Source organism: Monopterus albus, unplaced genomic scaffold (assembly GCF_001952655.1).
Source record: "Monopterus albus unplaced genomic scaffold, M_albus_1.0 scaffold54.1, whole genome shotgun sequence".
NCBI classification, from domain to species: domain Eukaryota; kingdom Metazoa; phylum Chordata; class Actinopteri; order Synbranchiformes; family Synbranchidae; genus Monopterus; species Monopterus albus.
Genome location: NW_018127934.1, coordinates 2,113,840 through 2,131,920, shown reverse-complemented (window position 1 = coordinate 2,131,920; position 18,081 = coordinate 2,113,840). Strand labels below are relative to the sequence as shown.

General features: G+C 40.0%; 1 protein-coding gene across 2 annotated transcripts; it reads right to left on the bottom strand.

Annotated features, from left to right (window-relative positions):
* Positions 1 to 194: 194 nt before the first annotated feature.
* Positions 195 to 13,685, bottom strand: lonrf1 (LON peptidase N-terminal domain and ring finger 1). 2 transcript variants are annotated; one of them, XM_020602112.1, is made up of 12 exons: positions 12,892 to 13,685; positions 8,982 to 9,100; positions 8,244 to 8,366; positions 4,533 to 4,730; positions 4,247 to 4,457; positions 3,725 to 3,818; positions 3,502 to 3,616; positions 3,297 to 3,418; positions 3,023 to 3,181; positions 2,595 to 2,757; positions 2,282 to 2,434; positions 195 to 1,948 (listed from the first exon to the last, which is right to left on the bottom strand). In XM_020602112.1, exons 1-12 carry the CDS (start codon positions 13,484 to 13,486, stop codon positions 1,790 to 1,792), a joined length of 2,211 nt encoding a protein of 736 aa, XP_020457768.1. In that variant the 5' UTR covers positions 13,487 to 13,685; the 3' UTR covers positions 195 to 1,789. The 2 variants fall into 2 exon arrangements, with proteins under 2 accessions (XP_020457768.1, XP_020457769.1); XM_020602113.1 differs by having other exon boundaries at positions 13,147 to 13,685.
* Positions 13,686 to 18,081: the final 4,396 nt, after the last annotated feature.

The following is an 18,081-nucleotide window of genomic DNA, read 5'->3' as shown; positions in this document are numbered from 1 at the left end:
TTACACTCATAATATACAGTATAATACATAATGATGCATATTTCTTTTGCTATTGCTTATATAGCTATGAATAGGCAATGTTATACTCAAACAAACTTCTGGGTGATGGCTTGCTGTGAGTGGAAAACTCCAGGACATTGATGTATTTTATGCAACATCTTCTATTATATTCATGAAACAACATATACTGAGGCTTAAACTGAAAAAAGGAGCATTTATTATTACTGATAACTTAAAACATTTGACAAAAAGCATGATCTGTCCAAAAAGCTTTTTTTTTTTTTTTTTACTACAAATGCTTAACATTTAAGACTTTTTTCCAGATATTGTTATACACATTGTGAACATATGGTGCCTCAGACTGAGGGGGAAAAATACAATGAAATCATACTTCATACTCATACAAAGGAATGGTAATCAAGCTATTGTTTTTTTTTTCCCCAAATCACAATGCAAAATGGCGTAAGGCAAATGCAGTGTCCTGACAGAAGCACTGCAGGCAGACTGAGAGCAGCTTTGAATGAGGAATAATGCAAACCCACTGGTGGTATACATGCTGCTTTTGTCTCGTTTTATCATAATCTTTCAAAATCCCACTTAGAATTTCTCATATAAAGACAGCCAGAATGCACATATATTTTAATTTATAAATTAATTCGGTGTAAATGTGTTAAATGGGAAACTGCATCTCAGTTTTGAGGAGAGAAATTAAAAACAGAACTGCTGTCTTTCATTTTCATTGGAAAAGCCTCACACTCTAGTAGGATCTCTACAGCATCATGACAAACATTTTGGAAGATAGGGCTTAAAATTTAAGGTCAGAGCTGTGAGAGGGAAACAAACATCTAAAAAGCACAGAATCAATATAAGATTTCAGGGTCAAGACTGTTCCTCCAAATTCATGTTCATGTCCAGGAGGCACACAATGGCAGATTGCTGCATGACAATTTTGAAGTAACTCAAAGTGGATAAAGCTGGGGGAAAATACAGATCTCAGTCTTTTAACAGGAAGCTCCCTTTGCCACTACTTAGTGGCAGCAGTTGTGCATGTGGGAGAAATGCGTAAGAAGAAAGTTTAATACCTGGGAAAGATGAATGCTTTTCATTGGCGTCTAGTACACATACACCGGCCTTCAGTTGCACTGGGTTTTGCACAAATCCCTTCTCAATGGTTCCTCGAAGTCACATTACATCTTGCAATCACTGTTTGGACTTTCAGCATTTAGGATTTTGTTCCACAGGATCACATCCCCCCTCCTTCTCCATGTAAACAAACCTGAAAGCCAGGAGATAAACAAAAACACTGGTCTCACCAGAGAGGGTGCAGACTCTCTTCACGCCAGCACTGGAAGTACTACTATCCTGAGAGACGGTACACTCAGAAATCATTCTTAGATACTGTACACGACTCTCTCCTTCAGAAAGTTCATATGAAAATGAAATGCATTACGAATGAGAGCAGATCAAAATAACTGCTGTCATATCTGTCTTACTTTTTAAATCATTTTTGACAATCACAAGTAGTGTGTGTCCTTGGAAGTGTTCCTGAGATGGGTCGGCCTTATCTCTTTTTCAGTGATCCACTGGTTCAAGGATGTTTCAGCCTTGCTCTCATCTTGTGTAGACTTAATACAAACAGATGTAGAATAAGGGGTCTAACAGCTGTCAAAAAGGTCATTTAAATGATCAGATGTCAGCAGAAACAGAAGTTGGCAAGATTTTCATAGGAGGTTGCTTCAGTATTGTTTTAAGGTCTTAAGGATGTTTTTGGTGGTGAGAAGAGGAAGCTCTAGTTGCTGGGGATGCTCTGCAGATACGTGAGGATGTGCTGGATCTTCATTAAGCGTTCTCGGAGGCTGGTCATCGAGAGGACGGAGAGCTGGTACCGTGGGTCAATAGGTAAGACAGCCAGGAGCCACCAGCAGCAAGCTGGGCCATTGGGAGTTGCCTAGAATAGAGAATGAAGAGTATGAGACAACTGCTTTCACAAAGAAAAATAAACTTCAAGACTCATAACGTATTTTATGTGATATGCATTACATAAAGCCAAACTCAGGAGATCTGAGGGTTAATAAGAGGAAATGTGAGAATTATTTTTAAGCACAGAGAAACAGTGAGCTCCTGTGCAACTACCATTGGATGTGGGTTCCAAGTTGTAGTCCTACTACAGCGTGTTAAATACAAACTGGTGAAGATGCTTCACTGTTCTCCTACAGCTGCATTTGTATTGTAGTTCAATTCTACAAGATGGAAGTAGAGGGACACTGGGCTGGATGCTTACCTGGATGTCAGCTTCGCGTTCCGGCATTGGTCCAAAGTGCTGCAGGATCTGGTTGTGGAAGCGGATCTTCAGGTTCTGGAACCAAACACGAGCCTGCTCATACACTGCATCATGCAGCTGTTGTAGTCTCTCCAGCTCATCATTGTCCTCCACCTAACAGGCAAAGGTCAGTCAATTAGTACACTAGTACTCTATCTATCCAGGACCTGTATATACTGTGACACCCCACCCAAACCCAAAAGCAATTTCATATTTGAGTATAAAAGCATATACTGTAGATAATATCCTTCAGACAATAGTCTGTGGTTTTTACCTTGGTATCTTCTAAGTGTTCAATGTCAGCAGTACTGTAACCATCCTTTACTCCTCGGGACAAGACCCGAAAGCGTTTTCCTCCCACTGTGTCCACTACTGATCGCCCGTCAGGGAGGAAGTGGACACTCCTGATGATCAGCATGCAGCCATAATCTGCAAACCTGCAGAGATTAACACGGTGGTTCATTTAGTTTTAGCTCTTTATTCCCACAATTGCTTTGAGATGTTTTAGAACTCATGAACTGATGAGTACAATGGAAAATGCCATGAACATATAATCCACAACAGATTTTGAGCATCTTATTGTCTACTTGACAACAGAGTGAATTTCACTGATGACTGATATGAATCTATGACTAGTTTTAAGGTCCTCTAATAATGTAAATCATACAGATTTATACCATCTGTCTGTGGCTGTGTTCTTACCCTTTCTGTGGATCATTAATACACATCCCAAACTGCCGCGTGCCCGTGTCCATGCAGCGACGAATCATGAGGCGGTAACGTGGCTCAAAGACATGCAGAGGGCAAGGCACGGTGGGGTAAGCCATGGTACACACAAAGATAGGCACATTCTTCATGAGACTGCACAGAAGGACAGAAATATTTTAAACCCCTGAACCTCAATGAATCTTCTACATACTAAAACATATGTTGACAAACACTGAAATCAACCAAAGAAAGAGGCAAAAATACTTACTCAGACAGCTCTCTGGTCTCCTCCAGATGGGTTTTAGTCCTCTCTGCATAGTCCTGACTCAAATACTGTTTGGTCAGTGTGTCCAGGAGAGTTGTCACCATATACTTCCTACATGCTAGATACTGGTGAGAGCAGGATATGATAATGAATGATTTTTTTTTTTAAAGATTACTATCCAAACTGAATACATGCCATGGTTTCTCACCTCTTTCAGGCTCTCTTTACAGAGGGGACACTGGGGTGTGTGATCCAAGCAGCGTTCTAGACAGTTTTTACAGAAGGTGTGGCCGCATGGTGTAGTCACAGCCTCATAAAACAACCTGTATTGACCAGAGAGATGTAACAATCAACTGGCCATTTGCACAGTGTGACCTGGTAAGTAAACCTCATGGTAAATGTATGCACGTAGCTCAGTAGTGTGTTCTTACCTCATGCATAGAGAGCACTCCAAGTCACTGGGGTCCAGCAGGTCCTTGGGGACACTTCTGCAGGTTTTAATTTTGGCAGCCTGTTGTTTGAAGACTGTCACCACACATAAAATCAAAGGAGAAAATGCATTGTAATTTTATTAACAAAAGCATCATCTCTGAGATAGATATGGTCCTCCTGACTAGGCAGGGCTGGGCGATGTGGCAAAATATTTTATCACAATACATTCTTGATGTTTGTTTGCTTGACTGATGAACACAATGACGCAACAAATTATTAGAATCCAATAATATAATATATATTAATACGAACAGTGCCGTTCTGCTAATGACTGCTTTTACTTTTGGCACTTTAAGTATGTTTTGATGCTAATACTTTTCTACTTTTACCTAGGCAACATTTAGCATGCAGGGCTTTTAATCGTGGGAAGCGACTCTTTGAGCAGAGATTTGATGTGAAAATTAAAAAATAATAAACTATGAAGAACAGAAAACAGTACAATGAAGGGCTTGGCAACTGACCTTGTTTTTTATGTTTGCTACTTCCACTGTCCACAACACAGGGTTCCGTGTCTGACGACAACTTTCTCTTCAGCAGGCTCCCTTTCTCCTGGTCCCCCAGCTGAGGAGCAGAGTAGACTCTCTTCAGGCCCTCCTCATCATGGCTAGAGCCATGCATCCGTAACGAATGAGCTCGGCTCAAACCAGGGCGCTCCAGACTTTCCCAGTGTTCCTGGATAATGACACAAAACATGCACTGAACAATCCATTAATGATTATGTAAGATCAGTGCATGGTGTGGTCATACCTCCTGGTTGTCCAGATGGTGGTTTACAGAGTTGGCACAGACTTGGTCTTGGTGTTGTCTTTGGACTGGGCTATGTGGGTGAGCTTGGGCATCGGCCACAATAGTTTTACTGTGCAGGTGAGGTGATGCGTTCTGTGTAGTTTCCCTCAGGCCGACCTTCACATTCTCACCAGCAGGAGAGAGCAAGTCACACAAGATCTGAAAAAAAGCCTCAGTGTCACAAAAGACAACTGAACCGAACTGCAAGAGACAGGCTAAGATGAATATCTGAGCTGTCACTGGGTGCAAATGTGGATGCAGGTGTGGGTGTTTGTCATGTATTAGTTTTATTCCTGCTTTCTTTAAATAAAATTCAGTCTTACCACCAGATGCTGGCATATAACTAAATACTGCTGGTACACAAGATGAAAGTGTAAATATTTAAAAATGTGATTCATGTTGATAAGTTGATCATTACTTCATTTGTTCTGAAAGAGCATCTTGCAGCCTTTATGAGCCATGGAAATGCTACAACCCTGTACATGGATCTGATGCAAAAATTACTTTTGAAAAGTCATTTTCCTGTCAGGTTTTGTATAAAAAAATGTAAATGAGTTTAAACATTTTTTACTCAATGTGGGTTATAGTAATTTTGCTCAGCTTTATTTCATGACTGTCATCTTGACCCATTTGCTTTCAAAAGGTTTATATTTTCTTCTAAGATTTCTTGTGTATGTTTTCTCTCGGTCTGTCTCCGAGTGGCCATCAAGGATAGAAGCTGTTATTTTCACTTTCTTGAATATGCTGCTTTCATTATATGGGTATTGGAAAGGGCTTTGAGACTAAATGTGACTACAGGCTGCACAAAATATGACATTTTATTGATGCAGGCTGTCTGGCACCCACACTCTCAGGATTAGAAGGATAAAGAATTCAGACAAGATGCCAATACAACCAGCATCCTTAAACAGCTGCTCCAATCAATTTCACACATTTTACCAAGTGAAAACAGAAGCTATAAAATGTGATTGTGTATGGTTCCTTAAACAGTGATAATTACATACAACCTAAGCAGCATTAGCAACTAAATTTAACATAGTTTCATCAAAAAAAGACAACAAACTGTCATGGTATTCTGAGAATACAGTGAGTCTACTGTGTGTTACTACAGTGCTGTGTTCTGTCTGTTAGGTGGTACTAATGTCATTACAGGCACACAGCCACTGGATCTGTCCAACTAACAACTTATGCAATTCCATGACAGATGATCCTAATAGAAAGAACAGACAATATTTATGGATGATAATAGCATGAATTCTAGTTGATATTCTTTAAAAGATGCACACTTTGCATTTCCAACCGCATTATGTGGTAGTAGCACCATATATCTAAGCTGTTTTCATTTTATTTTTGGAATTAATCTGATTTAGCTATAAACTCTAAAAAGTGACAAGTGCTCACCTGACTAAAGCATATCAGCATACAGCATAACCCCAAATTATGCTTCACAAAAACAAGCAAGCAGAAAATAGTAGCATGAATGACGGTCTGCTTCTGTTTTTGCAAGCATTTTGCTTGTTTGTTTTTGCACATCTTGAGCAGCTGAGCAGGCCCTCCCTTAGTCTGAGCGTGTTAGCTCGAGCTTCCCCAAATTATGCTTCTCAAACAAATTTGTATTTATTGTCTGTGAAATGTGCTAAAATGCACTATATACAGTAGTTTCCCTTTTCAATTAAAATAGACCGTCTTAGGTCGATATGGATGAGCAGAATCTTATTGTAAGTGATCTCTGTTAGCATATTTCAGACATTTTCTGTGTAGCGGACAATGCACAATGTAAATCCTATTAAAACCGTAGCAGTACAAGGGATGCTTTTATCAGGATGTTTACAGCTAAACTGTTTGTTTAGTCATAAAACTAAAGTGGAATTGTGAGATCCATGGCATTAAAGAAGACAGGTTCCATTAATTGAATGCAATATAAATGCACATGCTATCTATAAAAATAAAATAAATGACTTTAAGGCAATCAAGATTATAATGGGGGAGCTTCACATTCCCATCTATCCAGGCAAGGAGTTGGGACAGTAATGTCCCTAGAATCTTTGATGTAATGTTATAGCCCAGGCATGTGTAAACTACAGTTCGCGGACCGTATACAGCCCGTTAGGCATTTTAATCCGGCCCGCCGAACTTGTCCAAATTATATTATTAAATTCAACCTCATTCGTTTTGCCTTTTCCCTGCAATTCCCATGTTTCCCCTATAGATGGTGCATTTTAGACATATTGACCTCTCTACTTCACCTTTTCACTTTGTCCTTTGACCTCTTCTGTAAAAATGAGGAGACCAAAGACAAAGAAAAGTGGACAAGTGTTTAATAAGGAGTGGACAACAGCTACTGCCCAGAGGTTGATGGCTAATTTACAGATTCAGCAAAAGTGTTTCTCACCCGACAAACTGCGATTCAAGAGTCAAGTACCAATGCAAGTTTTATGCTGGTATTTAAATTAGCAAAGGCTAGCAAGCCTTTCTCTGAAGGCCAGTTTTTGAAAGAATGCATGGTAGAGACAGCAGGTCTCTTGTGTCCAGAGAGAAAAGGCAAGCTTGAAAAAAATCAGTTTACCACGCAGGACAGTGACTCGCCGTGTGGAACTGATTGATGAAGTTAAACAAAAAGGCGGAGTCCTTTAAGTTTTATTGACTAGGACTGGATTAAAGTAACAACATAAAAGACACTGCTCAGCTCCTAATTTTTATCTGAGGGATTAACGACAGTTTTGGGATAACGGAGGAGTTTTTGGCCATGGAGTCCCTAAAAGGAAATACGTGAGGAGAGGACTTATATGACCGGGTTTCTGCTGTCATCAAGAGAATGAAGCTACCTTGGGAGTAAACTTGCCAATGTCACCACAGATGGATCGCCAAATTTAACTGGAAAAAACATCTGGCTGCTGAAAAGAATCTAGGATAAAGTGAAAGAGGAAAACCCTGACCAGGATGTTATTTTCCTTCACTGCATCATTCATCAGGAATCTCTGTGTACTGTAAGTCTGTATTGCAGCTTAATCATGTCGTGAATCCAGTCGTAAGACATAACTTTATACAGGCAGGGGGAGTTCAGCACCTTCAGTTTATTACGTTCCAGGAGGAACATCAACAAAGCCAGTCACAGATCCATGTTAACTGACCAACACCTCAGATCTATCCTGAGAATTGCCACAACAAAACTAACTCCAGACTTTGATGCACTGGCTAAAAAAGGGAAACCAACAACACTTTTCCTACTCCAGACTTTGATGCACTGGCTAAAACGGGAAACCAACAACAGATTTCCCACTGAAAGTGAAGGTTTATTTCTCTACTGTGTTCTGGGAAAAATGCATTTGGAGAATAATTTGTACAATAAGCCTTGCATATTCATGCTTTGCTACCTGCTAAAGGCCAAAACCTTTTATGTAACGGCTTTTATCTGTCATTTATATTAGTTCACACAAACACTCCATCCTTCTGCTCCTGGCCCGGCCCCCCTGTCAAATTTTAGAACCCATTGTGGCCCACAAGTCAAAAGTTTGCCCACCCCTGGACTAGCCCCTCCAGCCTACTTGCAGAAAACCATGTAACCTCACCTCCACTGACTGACAGACTTCAGAATGACAGCAGCACCTAATATTTTGTATCCTTCTCTTTCCATTCTGCCCGAGACTAATGACAACTTTTCCATTCTCTCACCTTCTCCACTTGTCTCTTAGCACAGGGAAAGTCCTCGTCCACAGCCAGGCACTGAAGGAAGACTTGGAGAGACTCATCCACCTGGCCCATTTCATGTAGCACCATAGCTTTCCTATACAAACACTGACAGGTTAGAAAAGAATATTAGAATAGAATATTTTGGATCGTCAATAAATGTATCAGAAATTACCAGTTATGCAACAGCTTTTGCATGACAAATGTTGCATCACAGATGAAAAATATTCTGGGATTCAACCCAGACATTTGGTCTCAGTAACAGTCATTAATGGCTTTAACCATAATCAGTGCATTTTCAGCTGCAGTCTAGAAAACCTCATTTAGTCATAAGACTCTTCTGTAACTTATTTACCCTAAGAGAAAATGTTTATGTAATAGTCAAACAAATCAATAGAATTGTTAAAAATATGTCTTGTAAGCAATAAACCAACAGGAACACCACAAATAAATTATTCCTGGATTTAGTGAATTCAGCTGCCAAGTCATACATCCAAAATAAATCTGAAAAACCTTTTAATTCTATAACAAAGCAAATTAACCAATAAACATACATGAACATACAGTATTTCTGTATGTCCAATGTCGTTAAACTTTAATCATAAAATCAGAATAATGGGAACCAAATGCTTGCACAGAAGAAATGTTCATTACAACATTTTATGTAACATTTCTCCTTTCATCTATGTAACAAATTGCTGCAAGTGTCAGTGAGTGACCTACTTCAGCAGAAGAGCTGGACCCAGGACAAAATTCTATGTCTGCCAAAGCCAGACGGTACTGTTTGAGGGCCGTGTACGCCTCGGCGCGAGAGAGTCGCGCCACCTCTGTCGTCTCTGGGTCTGCAGGAGACGTGAGGAAATGGGGAGGGCAAAGAAAAAAGATTGTTAGCAATAAGAAATCATTTCTATATAAATATGCTTCTTCAAATATTGGAAAACACAGCACTGAATATCATAATACCACCACCACCATACTAATCATACACAATCTGACATCCAATTCTGCATACAGTGGGCAAACCCACAATTTTTTCTAGTTGCATTTGCCTCAACACATATGTGAAAAACCTTTTCTCTTTAAACTTGACTGGCATGTTTGTGCAGAACTCAATGGGAGCTGTGGTCATGAATCCACTCTGCTGCTCTTCTCCTCCTCACTGATCACAAAAAGCCAAGAAAACCAGCATGACGGGGCATGAGGCAGGAAGTGAAATAACTGAACTGGATTATTAATATGAACTTCTTGGATCATTTAAATTTTTCTGGGACTGCAAAGAGACAATAAGATCCACAACACCAAGAAGACGCAACACAACAGCAACTATGAAGGAGAGCCACCTCATGGTCTGTCTAAGAAAACTTTAAGACATGAGGGACCATTAGGGATCAGAGAAAGAGTCTCCACCCCACATGCCAACCTCCATAAATGGGGGCTCATCGTCTTCACTTTTCCTCATGCCTCCCATCCGGGATGTCATCCGAGATTGTGTACATAATACAACCTTCTCTTACTGATATGTACCTGTTGGGTCACAAGGATGATGGCACTCATGCATGCTCCCAGAACAAACAGTAGTTTTCCCTATCCCTGTGATGATAGCTAACAGAAACAGAATGGTGCATCCTGCTCTGTCATATAATCCAAAAACTCAGTTCAATTCCCTGCCTGCTCTGAGCCCTCCCACTAATTCTACAAAAGGTAGCTTTATTAAATATTCAATCTCTTAGCAACAAGTAATTTTATTCAATAATCTTATCACTACTAATGGTCTTGATTTTATGCTTTTATCTGAAATTTGGTTACACAATAGGAACAGTGCGCCAGTTCTCATTGAGTCTGCCCCTCCAAACTTTACATTTATTAATGTTTCTCAATCTGACAGAAGTAGTGGAGGTGTCGCTGCTGTTTAAAGGCTCATTCCAGTGCAAACAGTTATTGTGTGGTGATTCTGACTCTTTTGAATATCTCTGTTTTGTGTTAAAAAGCACACCAACGGTCCTGCTGTTAATAATTTACAGGCCTCCAAGGTCATCTTCTATTTTTATTGACAATTTCAATGAGCTGCTTTCTCTTATCACAACAGATTTTGAGTATATTGTCATAACTGGTGATTTTAACATTCACACTGATAATCCAAAAGACAAAACTTGCAAAAGAATTTTGTGGTGTTTGTGACTTTTGATTTGTTGCAACATATGAAAGGGCCCACACACACTCAAGGGCACACAGCTGATTTAGTTCTAACCAAGGGTGTTGATATTCAAAGCAGCGCAGTCAAGGATGTCGCCCTGTCTGAGAATTTCTGTAATTTCTCAGTTTGACCTGCTACCTGAAACACATCTGTTGGTGTATATAAAAAAAAAAAGTATACTGTCTCTGTCTTTATGGAAGCTATGTCTGTGTCAGTAAGCCCAACACCAGACTCTATCAATTCATTTTGCACCTGAAAAGGTAAAATACACCTCTAGAAAGCAAAAGGTACCACATAGAAACACTAGCCATCAGAATTCAGAAAAGACAGCACAGGAAAGCTGAAAAAAATGGAGGAAAGATAATCTTCAGATTCATTATGAGATCTTTGAAAAGAGGCTTTGCATTTAAAACTCTGTAAAAATAAGACCCAATAAGCCGGTTTCTCTAATATCATCACCAGGAATATCAATAGTTCTCATGTTTTGTTTGCCACTGTTGAGAAGCTAACTAATACCCCAGCATGGTTATCAGACTGGCCATAAAGTCCTTAAACCTTGGTTCAGAAGCTGCTTTTAGATACTATGCTGCACGCAGATGGAAACACGTCCTGATGGCTTTAAATTTGTTTGTCTAACCCAAGTCTATACTGAGAACACTGCTGTTCAACTTACTATTGCACTGTAACTGTTAGAAGTTCATGTTTCAGACCTTTTACCCTGTTTGTTTTTAATTTTCATTTCATGCATGTATCTCACTTTAACAATGTTTTATCTTTGATTGGCCTTAACTGATTTAATTCTCGTTTTAATGCTTATCGTTTTTATGCTGTTACAGGTTTTCTTTGATTATTTAAAGCACTTTGAATTGCCTCTGTGTATGAAATGTGCTAAATAAATAACGCTACCCTGACTGAAATTGTGGTAGATCAATTTTATGTCAGCCGATTAGTCAATTATTCAACTGGTCATTTCCAGGTGTAAGGGTCACTGAAGTTCTTGTAACAGTAGCATAGGTCTTTTGTAAACAATCCTGCAGGCAATGTTTGAGTAACAAAGGACAGTGGGATTGTAGCAAGGTTGTGTAATACCATTTCACTTGACCCAAATACCGCTGAGGTTTCCATAAATAAGACAAAGTTCCACAACAATTTTTGCTCCAGGTTCGAGCCAGGGATGACCCAAAACCATGCAGAGTTTGCATGTTCTCCCTGTGCCTTGCTAGGGGTTCTCTCCGGGTACTCCGGCTTCCTCCCACGCAGCTTAGGTTGACTGGTGACTCTAAATTGCCCGTAGGAGTGAATGTGGGTGTGTGTAGTTGTCTGTCTACCAGTCTATCACAGGGCTGACATGTAATTTGTCCAGGGTGTACACTGCCGATGTCAGCTGGGATTGTCTCCATCCCCACTTGTGACCCTATTCAAGAATAAGGGGCATAAATAATGGATAGATGAAGTTGGTTATTTTAACATGGGAGTCTGTGGGGATTGACTCCCTTTTATAGCCAACCTCAAGTGACCATTCCAGGAACTGCCAGTTTTGGCATTTCATTTCTCAGCCTCAGAGGTTGCCACATGGTTCTTGTAGAAGAACCCACAGTGCATCATGCCATTTTCAGTTCCACAAACCACAACATTTTTATCCCTCTTTATACAGGATCTGCTCAGTGAACACACAGGCAGTTTCCCCACATTGGCCCACCTCCACTGGGGAATTTGGAATTTGAGTTCTTAGCACAACAGCATGTTATCCCATACTGTATAGCTACAATTAACCATTCAGTTATCTGAACCAGCAACCCTTTCTGCCACATCTACATCAAAAACTCGGTAGTAATAAATCATTTGCCACACAGGTAGCTTACTTTCACTCACTGCATAACGTTAAGGTCTATTACAAAAGCTGACTGCCTTGCTGAGTGTCTTATCTAGACCACCATCATTCCCCTGCATCTTAAACTAACTCACCCCCTTTTAAAAGCATTTATAAAGCATGTTCTCGTAGCAGCCATCAGAAATACAAACTACATATACCACCCCCTAGGATAAGTTACAAAAGCTGCCCCTGTTCATGTCACGACCTGCCTTATGCAACTTGCACGGAGCGCGCATGCCCAACGGGTGCAATTTCGTAAGCAGGACGCATCAGATGACAAACAGCCAATTGCGACTGGTAGCAAGACAACACATGGAGCATTAGTAACAGTTTTCAAAATGTTGGCCAGTGGAACTCATCCTACTTTTAGCCTGTATGCACGCACTGACAACAAACAACCCCATATTACAGCGTCAAGTTCAAGTATACCCCGGATGTTTTCACACAGGGACGTTAGCTACGTAATAACACACATTTGCAGTGGGAGTGCGCATGAGACACACCGCCGGTCAGGAAACGCCTCTTTCTTGACAACATGGACGTTAGGTTATGGTAACAACACTTACCTGACTCGATAACGTGGGTTGCTAGCAAAACAGCTTCTTGGTAGCGTTTGTTTCTACACAGCTCGTCCACTTCACATACTGTTTTCGACTTTTTCAACTCGTCGGGGAACCATTTGTCTAAAAGTCCGCACAGAATTACATTCGCTTTCTCCTCGCCCCTTACGGCTTCATTGCACAACTTACATTTGGAGAGCAGCCGTCGATATAAACATCTTTTACAATAAGTGTGTCCACAGGCTATGGTCATAGGTTCACCTAAAAAGTTATGGCAGTTCGGACAGTCAAACACGTCGCCCCCGGAGTTGTCCCGTCTGTGGCCCGAGAGTGGGTCTGGCACCGCCGCCTTTGTCTTAAAGTTGCGAAGGATACAGTCCACGAAAGAGTTTAATTGTTCAGGTCGCACGGGACCATACCGCATAGCCACGGAAAACCAGTAAATCGCTTCTGTGAGGTAGTTTTCCGATGCTAGCGCGTTGACTTTCTGTAATAAAAGCTGATGATGGTCCTCTTCTTCCGAGACGTGTTTCGAGTCCGTGCCGATGAAAAAGGCGCTTTTCTCCTCCGGGGCGTCCTCTACTTGCGGCTGGAGAGACATTATAGCGTCAATAATTAAATAGACAACTGTTATGGAGATTTAGTTTTTATTCTGTTAACGTTTCTATACATTTCTGTAGCTGCCGCGGTCCTTCACATTATAGACACCCGTTTGTTACATAAAAAAAAAACCGTCACGTGAACACAGACTCGGGACGTGATTGGTCAGAACGTCTCGGTTACAAAACCTGCGCTGGAAAGTTTCATAACTACGGAAAGGACGTTGTGAGCTTCCCTGCGCCAGATTCCAGCGCATCCATTTGATTCTTACTGCTGTGCTCTTAAATGCCCTCAGACTGGAATACACCACAATACAACAGAACAAAAGCACGATATACAACTCTTTTATATATCTATCAAAACGTTGGTGTTTTTAAAAGTCTACCCAGAACCCCCCTTCATAACTGGTTGTGCAATAAGATTTTGTAAAACCTACTAAATTTCAGTTTTAGGCCTAATTTATTTTAGCTTCCCTAGCTGTGTCTAATCCTTTTTATTGCCACTTTCTAAGACACCTTTCCCAGTAGCCTGCACATTTACTTTTCATGCATTTTTTCCTCATAGAAAAAATAGTCAGCATCATCCACCTTTTCCAAACCTTGTCACAGGAGAGGAACTCTTCTGTTGTGACATGTTGCTGTGTCTATAACCTCCCATCATCACCTGTCATCCCCTGAAGCTGGTCATAGCCTCTGTGTTGCTTTTTACAACAACGTCTTTAACAGTGATAAATGAAAATTATTATTAATTAAGCCTAACAAGAGCATGATGGTGGCTTGAGTGTGGTGCAAACTATTTAAAGGATCCACCAACAAGTCAATGATATCAATATATTGTAACACTTTTGTTTCTTTTTATGGAAGGAATTTTTTTTTTTTTATCTCAACTTGACTTATTTGAAACAAGCCCTTCAATAAATAAACAAATAAAACGGTGTTTTAATATGTAAACATCCTAATCTACACAGCACTGCAACATATAAAATCAGAATCAGCTTTATTGGCCAGGTGTGTTGGACACATGAGAAATTTGACTGTGGTACAGTGGCTCTCAATGTGTACGTACATATCAACAAGCAAAGGAATGTGCATTAGGAAAAGAGATAAAAAAATAAGAGTAAAGTATGTAACAATAGAGACCGGTCCATATATGTATATATACATATACTGTATATATTTACAGGTATTGCACTGAGGGTTAATATCATACATACATGAGACATACTCATGTGTTAATCAGAGAGATGGCTTGGGGAAAGAAACTGTCCTTGTGCCTGGTTGTCTTGATGCACAGTGACCTGTAGCACCATCCAGAGGGGAGGAGTTCAAACAGATTGTGTCCAGGGTGTGACACAATAAAGGTGATTATCCTCCTTCCTGTCCTGTTTGGTTGCTGAGCCAAACCAGACAGTGATGGAGGTGCAGAGAACAGACTCGATGATTCCTCTGTAGAACTGTATCAGCAGCTCCTGGGGCAGGTCGAACTTCCTGAGCTGTAGCAGGAAGTACATCCTCTGCTGTGCCTTATTTGTGATGTCCACTTCACGTCCTGGAGATAGTGGAGCCCAGGAACTTGTAGGAGTCTACTTCTGATACAGTGCTGCCAAGTATGATAAGTGGAGGTAAGGTGGGGGGGTTCTTCCTGAAGTCCACTGTTTTGAGCGTGTTCGGCTCCAGGTTGTTGCAGCTACACCACAGGACCAGCTGCTCAACCTCCCGTCTGTAGGCTGACTTGTCTTGGATGAGACTTGGATGAGTTGGGGAGGGTGAGGGGGGGAGTGATGATTCTCAAACATGCAGTAAAACTCATTCAGGTCGTCTGCTAGTTGATGTTCCTCCACAGCAGGGAGGGATGGTTTCCTGTAGCCAGTGATGCTAGTGCTATGATGCCATCAAACAGGACAGCCTCCTGTCCTTTTGTTCCAAATTTAAAGTCATATGAGGTCTTAAAGAAACACATGCACATTACTATGCATCACTGTTTTTATGGAGAATTATGTGACAATTACTATTGGAAGGAAATATGAACTTAACTGCAACAAAAGTGCTGTTATAACATCATCAGCCAGCTTAAAAAAAATAATCCACGGAATAACAAAAACAACAAATAATTTCATGCAGCAGAAAAAGCTTTCTGTATCCACTATATTGATCTGATGTATAAAGTCATTTAGGGATAAGCTATTGAACAGTTTAAGTTCTTCCTGGAAGGGTTATAAGTTATAAGTATGATCATATGCAATATCTCAGGAAGTCACAATGAAAATATTATTAATCTTTTTATCAGTGCTGGTGCTCATTCGTTTAATTTAATGTATGTAGTGCTGTAACTCGTTGGAGAAACGTTTGAAGGACAACATAATGTACAGTTGAGGTTGTATGGGGTTCAACAGACCAAACATGATGGAGCTATTGTGGGGGGACACTGCCCCCTAGTGGGAAAAGTGAGCAATTACTCCAATTAGACAGGCATAGAGGAGTTTAGTGTGAATTTATAAAATGCGCTATGAAGAAATGTACACATAAAATTAAAGGCGTGTTTAGTACCAGTAACAGGACAAAACAAACAAAGAAGCAAAAAAATAAAGAATCTTTTAGACAGGCTTTATAAAAAGGTGAAAAACTGAAGCAGTGGGAGAGAAAGTCATATAGTTGTCAACCTATTTCCTGGGTATGTGTTCTTATCAATAGATGATGACGTTAGCCGACTAACTCTCTGAACTCTTTAAGGACCTTAATTGAAAATAAAACATGTATTTTAAAACTTCAGTTTAAGAGGATGTTTGCATTTTTAACATTAAAATTTATAAACCAGAAGCAATTTGATGTATATTTTTGATTTGTTGAGCTGTTTTGGTGTCTTGGTGTTATGCTACTATATTCATTTTATGAATTTTATTGAGTGTAATTTCAGCAAAAAATGGGGCTGAAGAATGCAGAGAAAGATTCAGTATGGGCGAGCAAACTGGCCGTATTCCAAACAGCCACCAGAGGGCAGTGTTGAGCTGTAAAACAGGCATAAATCCGTCGTCACTTAACTGGTTCAGTGACCACTACTGTGTGCTACACTGGTGGAAGAAGTACTCAGATAGTTTACATAAGTAGAAGTAGCAATACCACAATATAAAAATACAAGTGTACATGCTTGAAATAAATAAATAAATAAAAAAGTAAAAGTCCTGCATTCAAAATTTTACTTAAATAAAAGTGCAAAAGTATCACAATATACTTGAAGTACCAAAAGTAAATGTACTCATGCAGAATGGCACATTTCACATCAATGCATGTTATATTACTATATTATATTTATTGATGCATTTTTGTGTACATCACCTTTATCTCTAATCTGAGCTAACTGTAGTGAAGTTGAAGTACAAATTAGGAGAAAATGGAAATACTCAAGTAAAGTACAAATACTTCAAAATTGTATTCAGAACTCGAGTAAATGCACTTAGATACTTTCCACTAGTGGTGTGCCACACATGTTAAGAAATAAATGTTTCAAGGATGGTAGAAAACCAAGGAAACAGACATAGAAGAGAGTCAGTATTGCTTAACTCATGGTTTAAGACTTGACAGCACCACGTCAAATAAATTTGTTCAGTTGAGAGAATTTTCGGGGTTCCAGTCCTCAGTGAACCCCAACACATTTCATGCGTGTTTTTGTACCAATTTTGCCCTTTCGTTCCTGCTTCAGGTAGTGACTCTGCTTCAAGCATTAGTGCTGATTGTGTTTCTGCTGGAAATGTAGCTTGACTGTCTTTTTCTATTTGTATCTGTCATGCCACATTCCTTCTCATTTCCTCTCTGTCACACAAACATTCACATGTGCTCACAAACGTGAACATTCACTGAATCATATCAGGACTGATATGGCACTGATACGTTCCTTCTCATTTCCTCTCTGTCACACACACATTCACATGTGCTCACAAACGGGAACATTCACTGATACTGATATGGCTCATGTTTGTGTGACATGAATTTAACCATTAAAACAACATGCCATTTAAAAAAACTAGAAAGTGTGTGAGAGCATGTGTGTAGGTGTATTTTTCCTGGCACATACTGTAGTGTACCCCAACCCTGGAAGACAGACAGACAAATCTGTTTTTCCCTGCTTAAATTCTTTGCTGTCATACCTGTCAGAAATTTCTGGAATACTGAGATAAGCTGAGGAGTTACACGAGGTCACTATAGAAACATTATGTGAATAGATTCTTTGTTCAATATGGTGTTATCGTGTCAACATACCATTTCTGTTACCACAGGTAATCTACAAAAAAAAACATGGAGATATGTGGCCCACAGTTCCTGTTAGATACCTGGCATGTCTGTGGGATTTCTTGTGACCAAAGATGATCATGCACAGATCATGCTGGTGCAGACGCCTGGGGAAACTCTGTTTTAGCTGTAAGATCTGTAAATTATCTGTAATAATTGGGTTAGTTTGTATGCCATTGTCTGTTTGAGTCATGTGGCAGGCTTCTCAAATGAGCATGGGCAGGTAGGTGGTGACATTTTTGTATTATTAAATGAGTAAAGTATCCCATGTTGATGCCTTTCAGTGTGACTTATGTTTAAAAATACAATTGGC

Excerpts from the sequence above, each read along its gene's own strand:
- lonrf1 (XM_020602112.1), bottom strand. The coding sequence starts at position 13,486 with ATGTCTCTCCAGCCGCAAGTAGAGGACGCCCCGGAGGAGAAAAGCGCC. Across the intron at positions 2,758-3,022 it reads ATTAATGATCCACAGAAAGG|GTTTGCAGATTATGGCTGCA; the intron begins GTAAGAACACAG and ends TAATCTCTGCAG. Across the intron at positions 1,949-2,281 it reads AACGCGAAGCTGACATCCAG|GCAACTCCCAATGGCCCAGC; the intron begins GTAAGCATCCAG and ends TCTCTATTCTAG.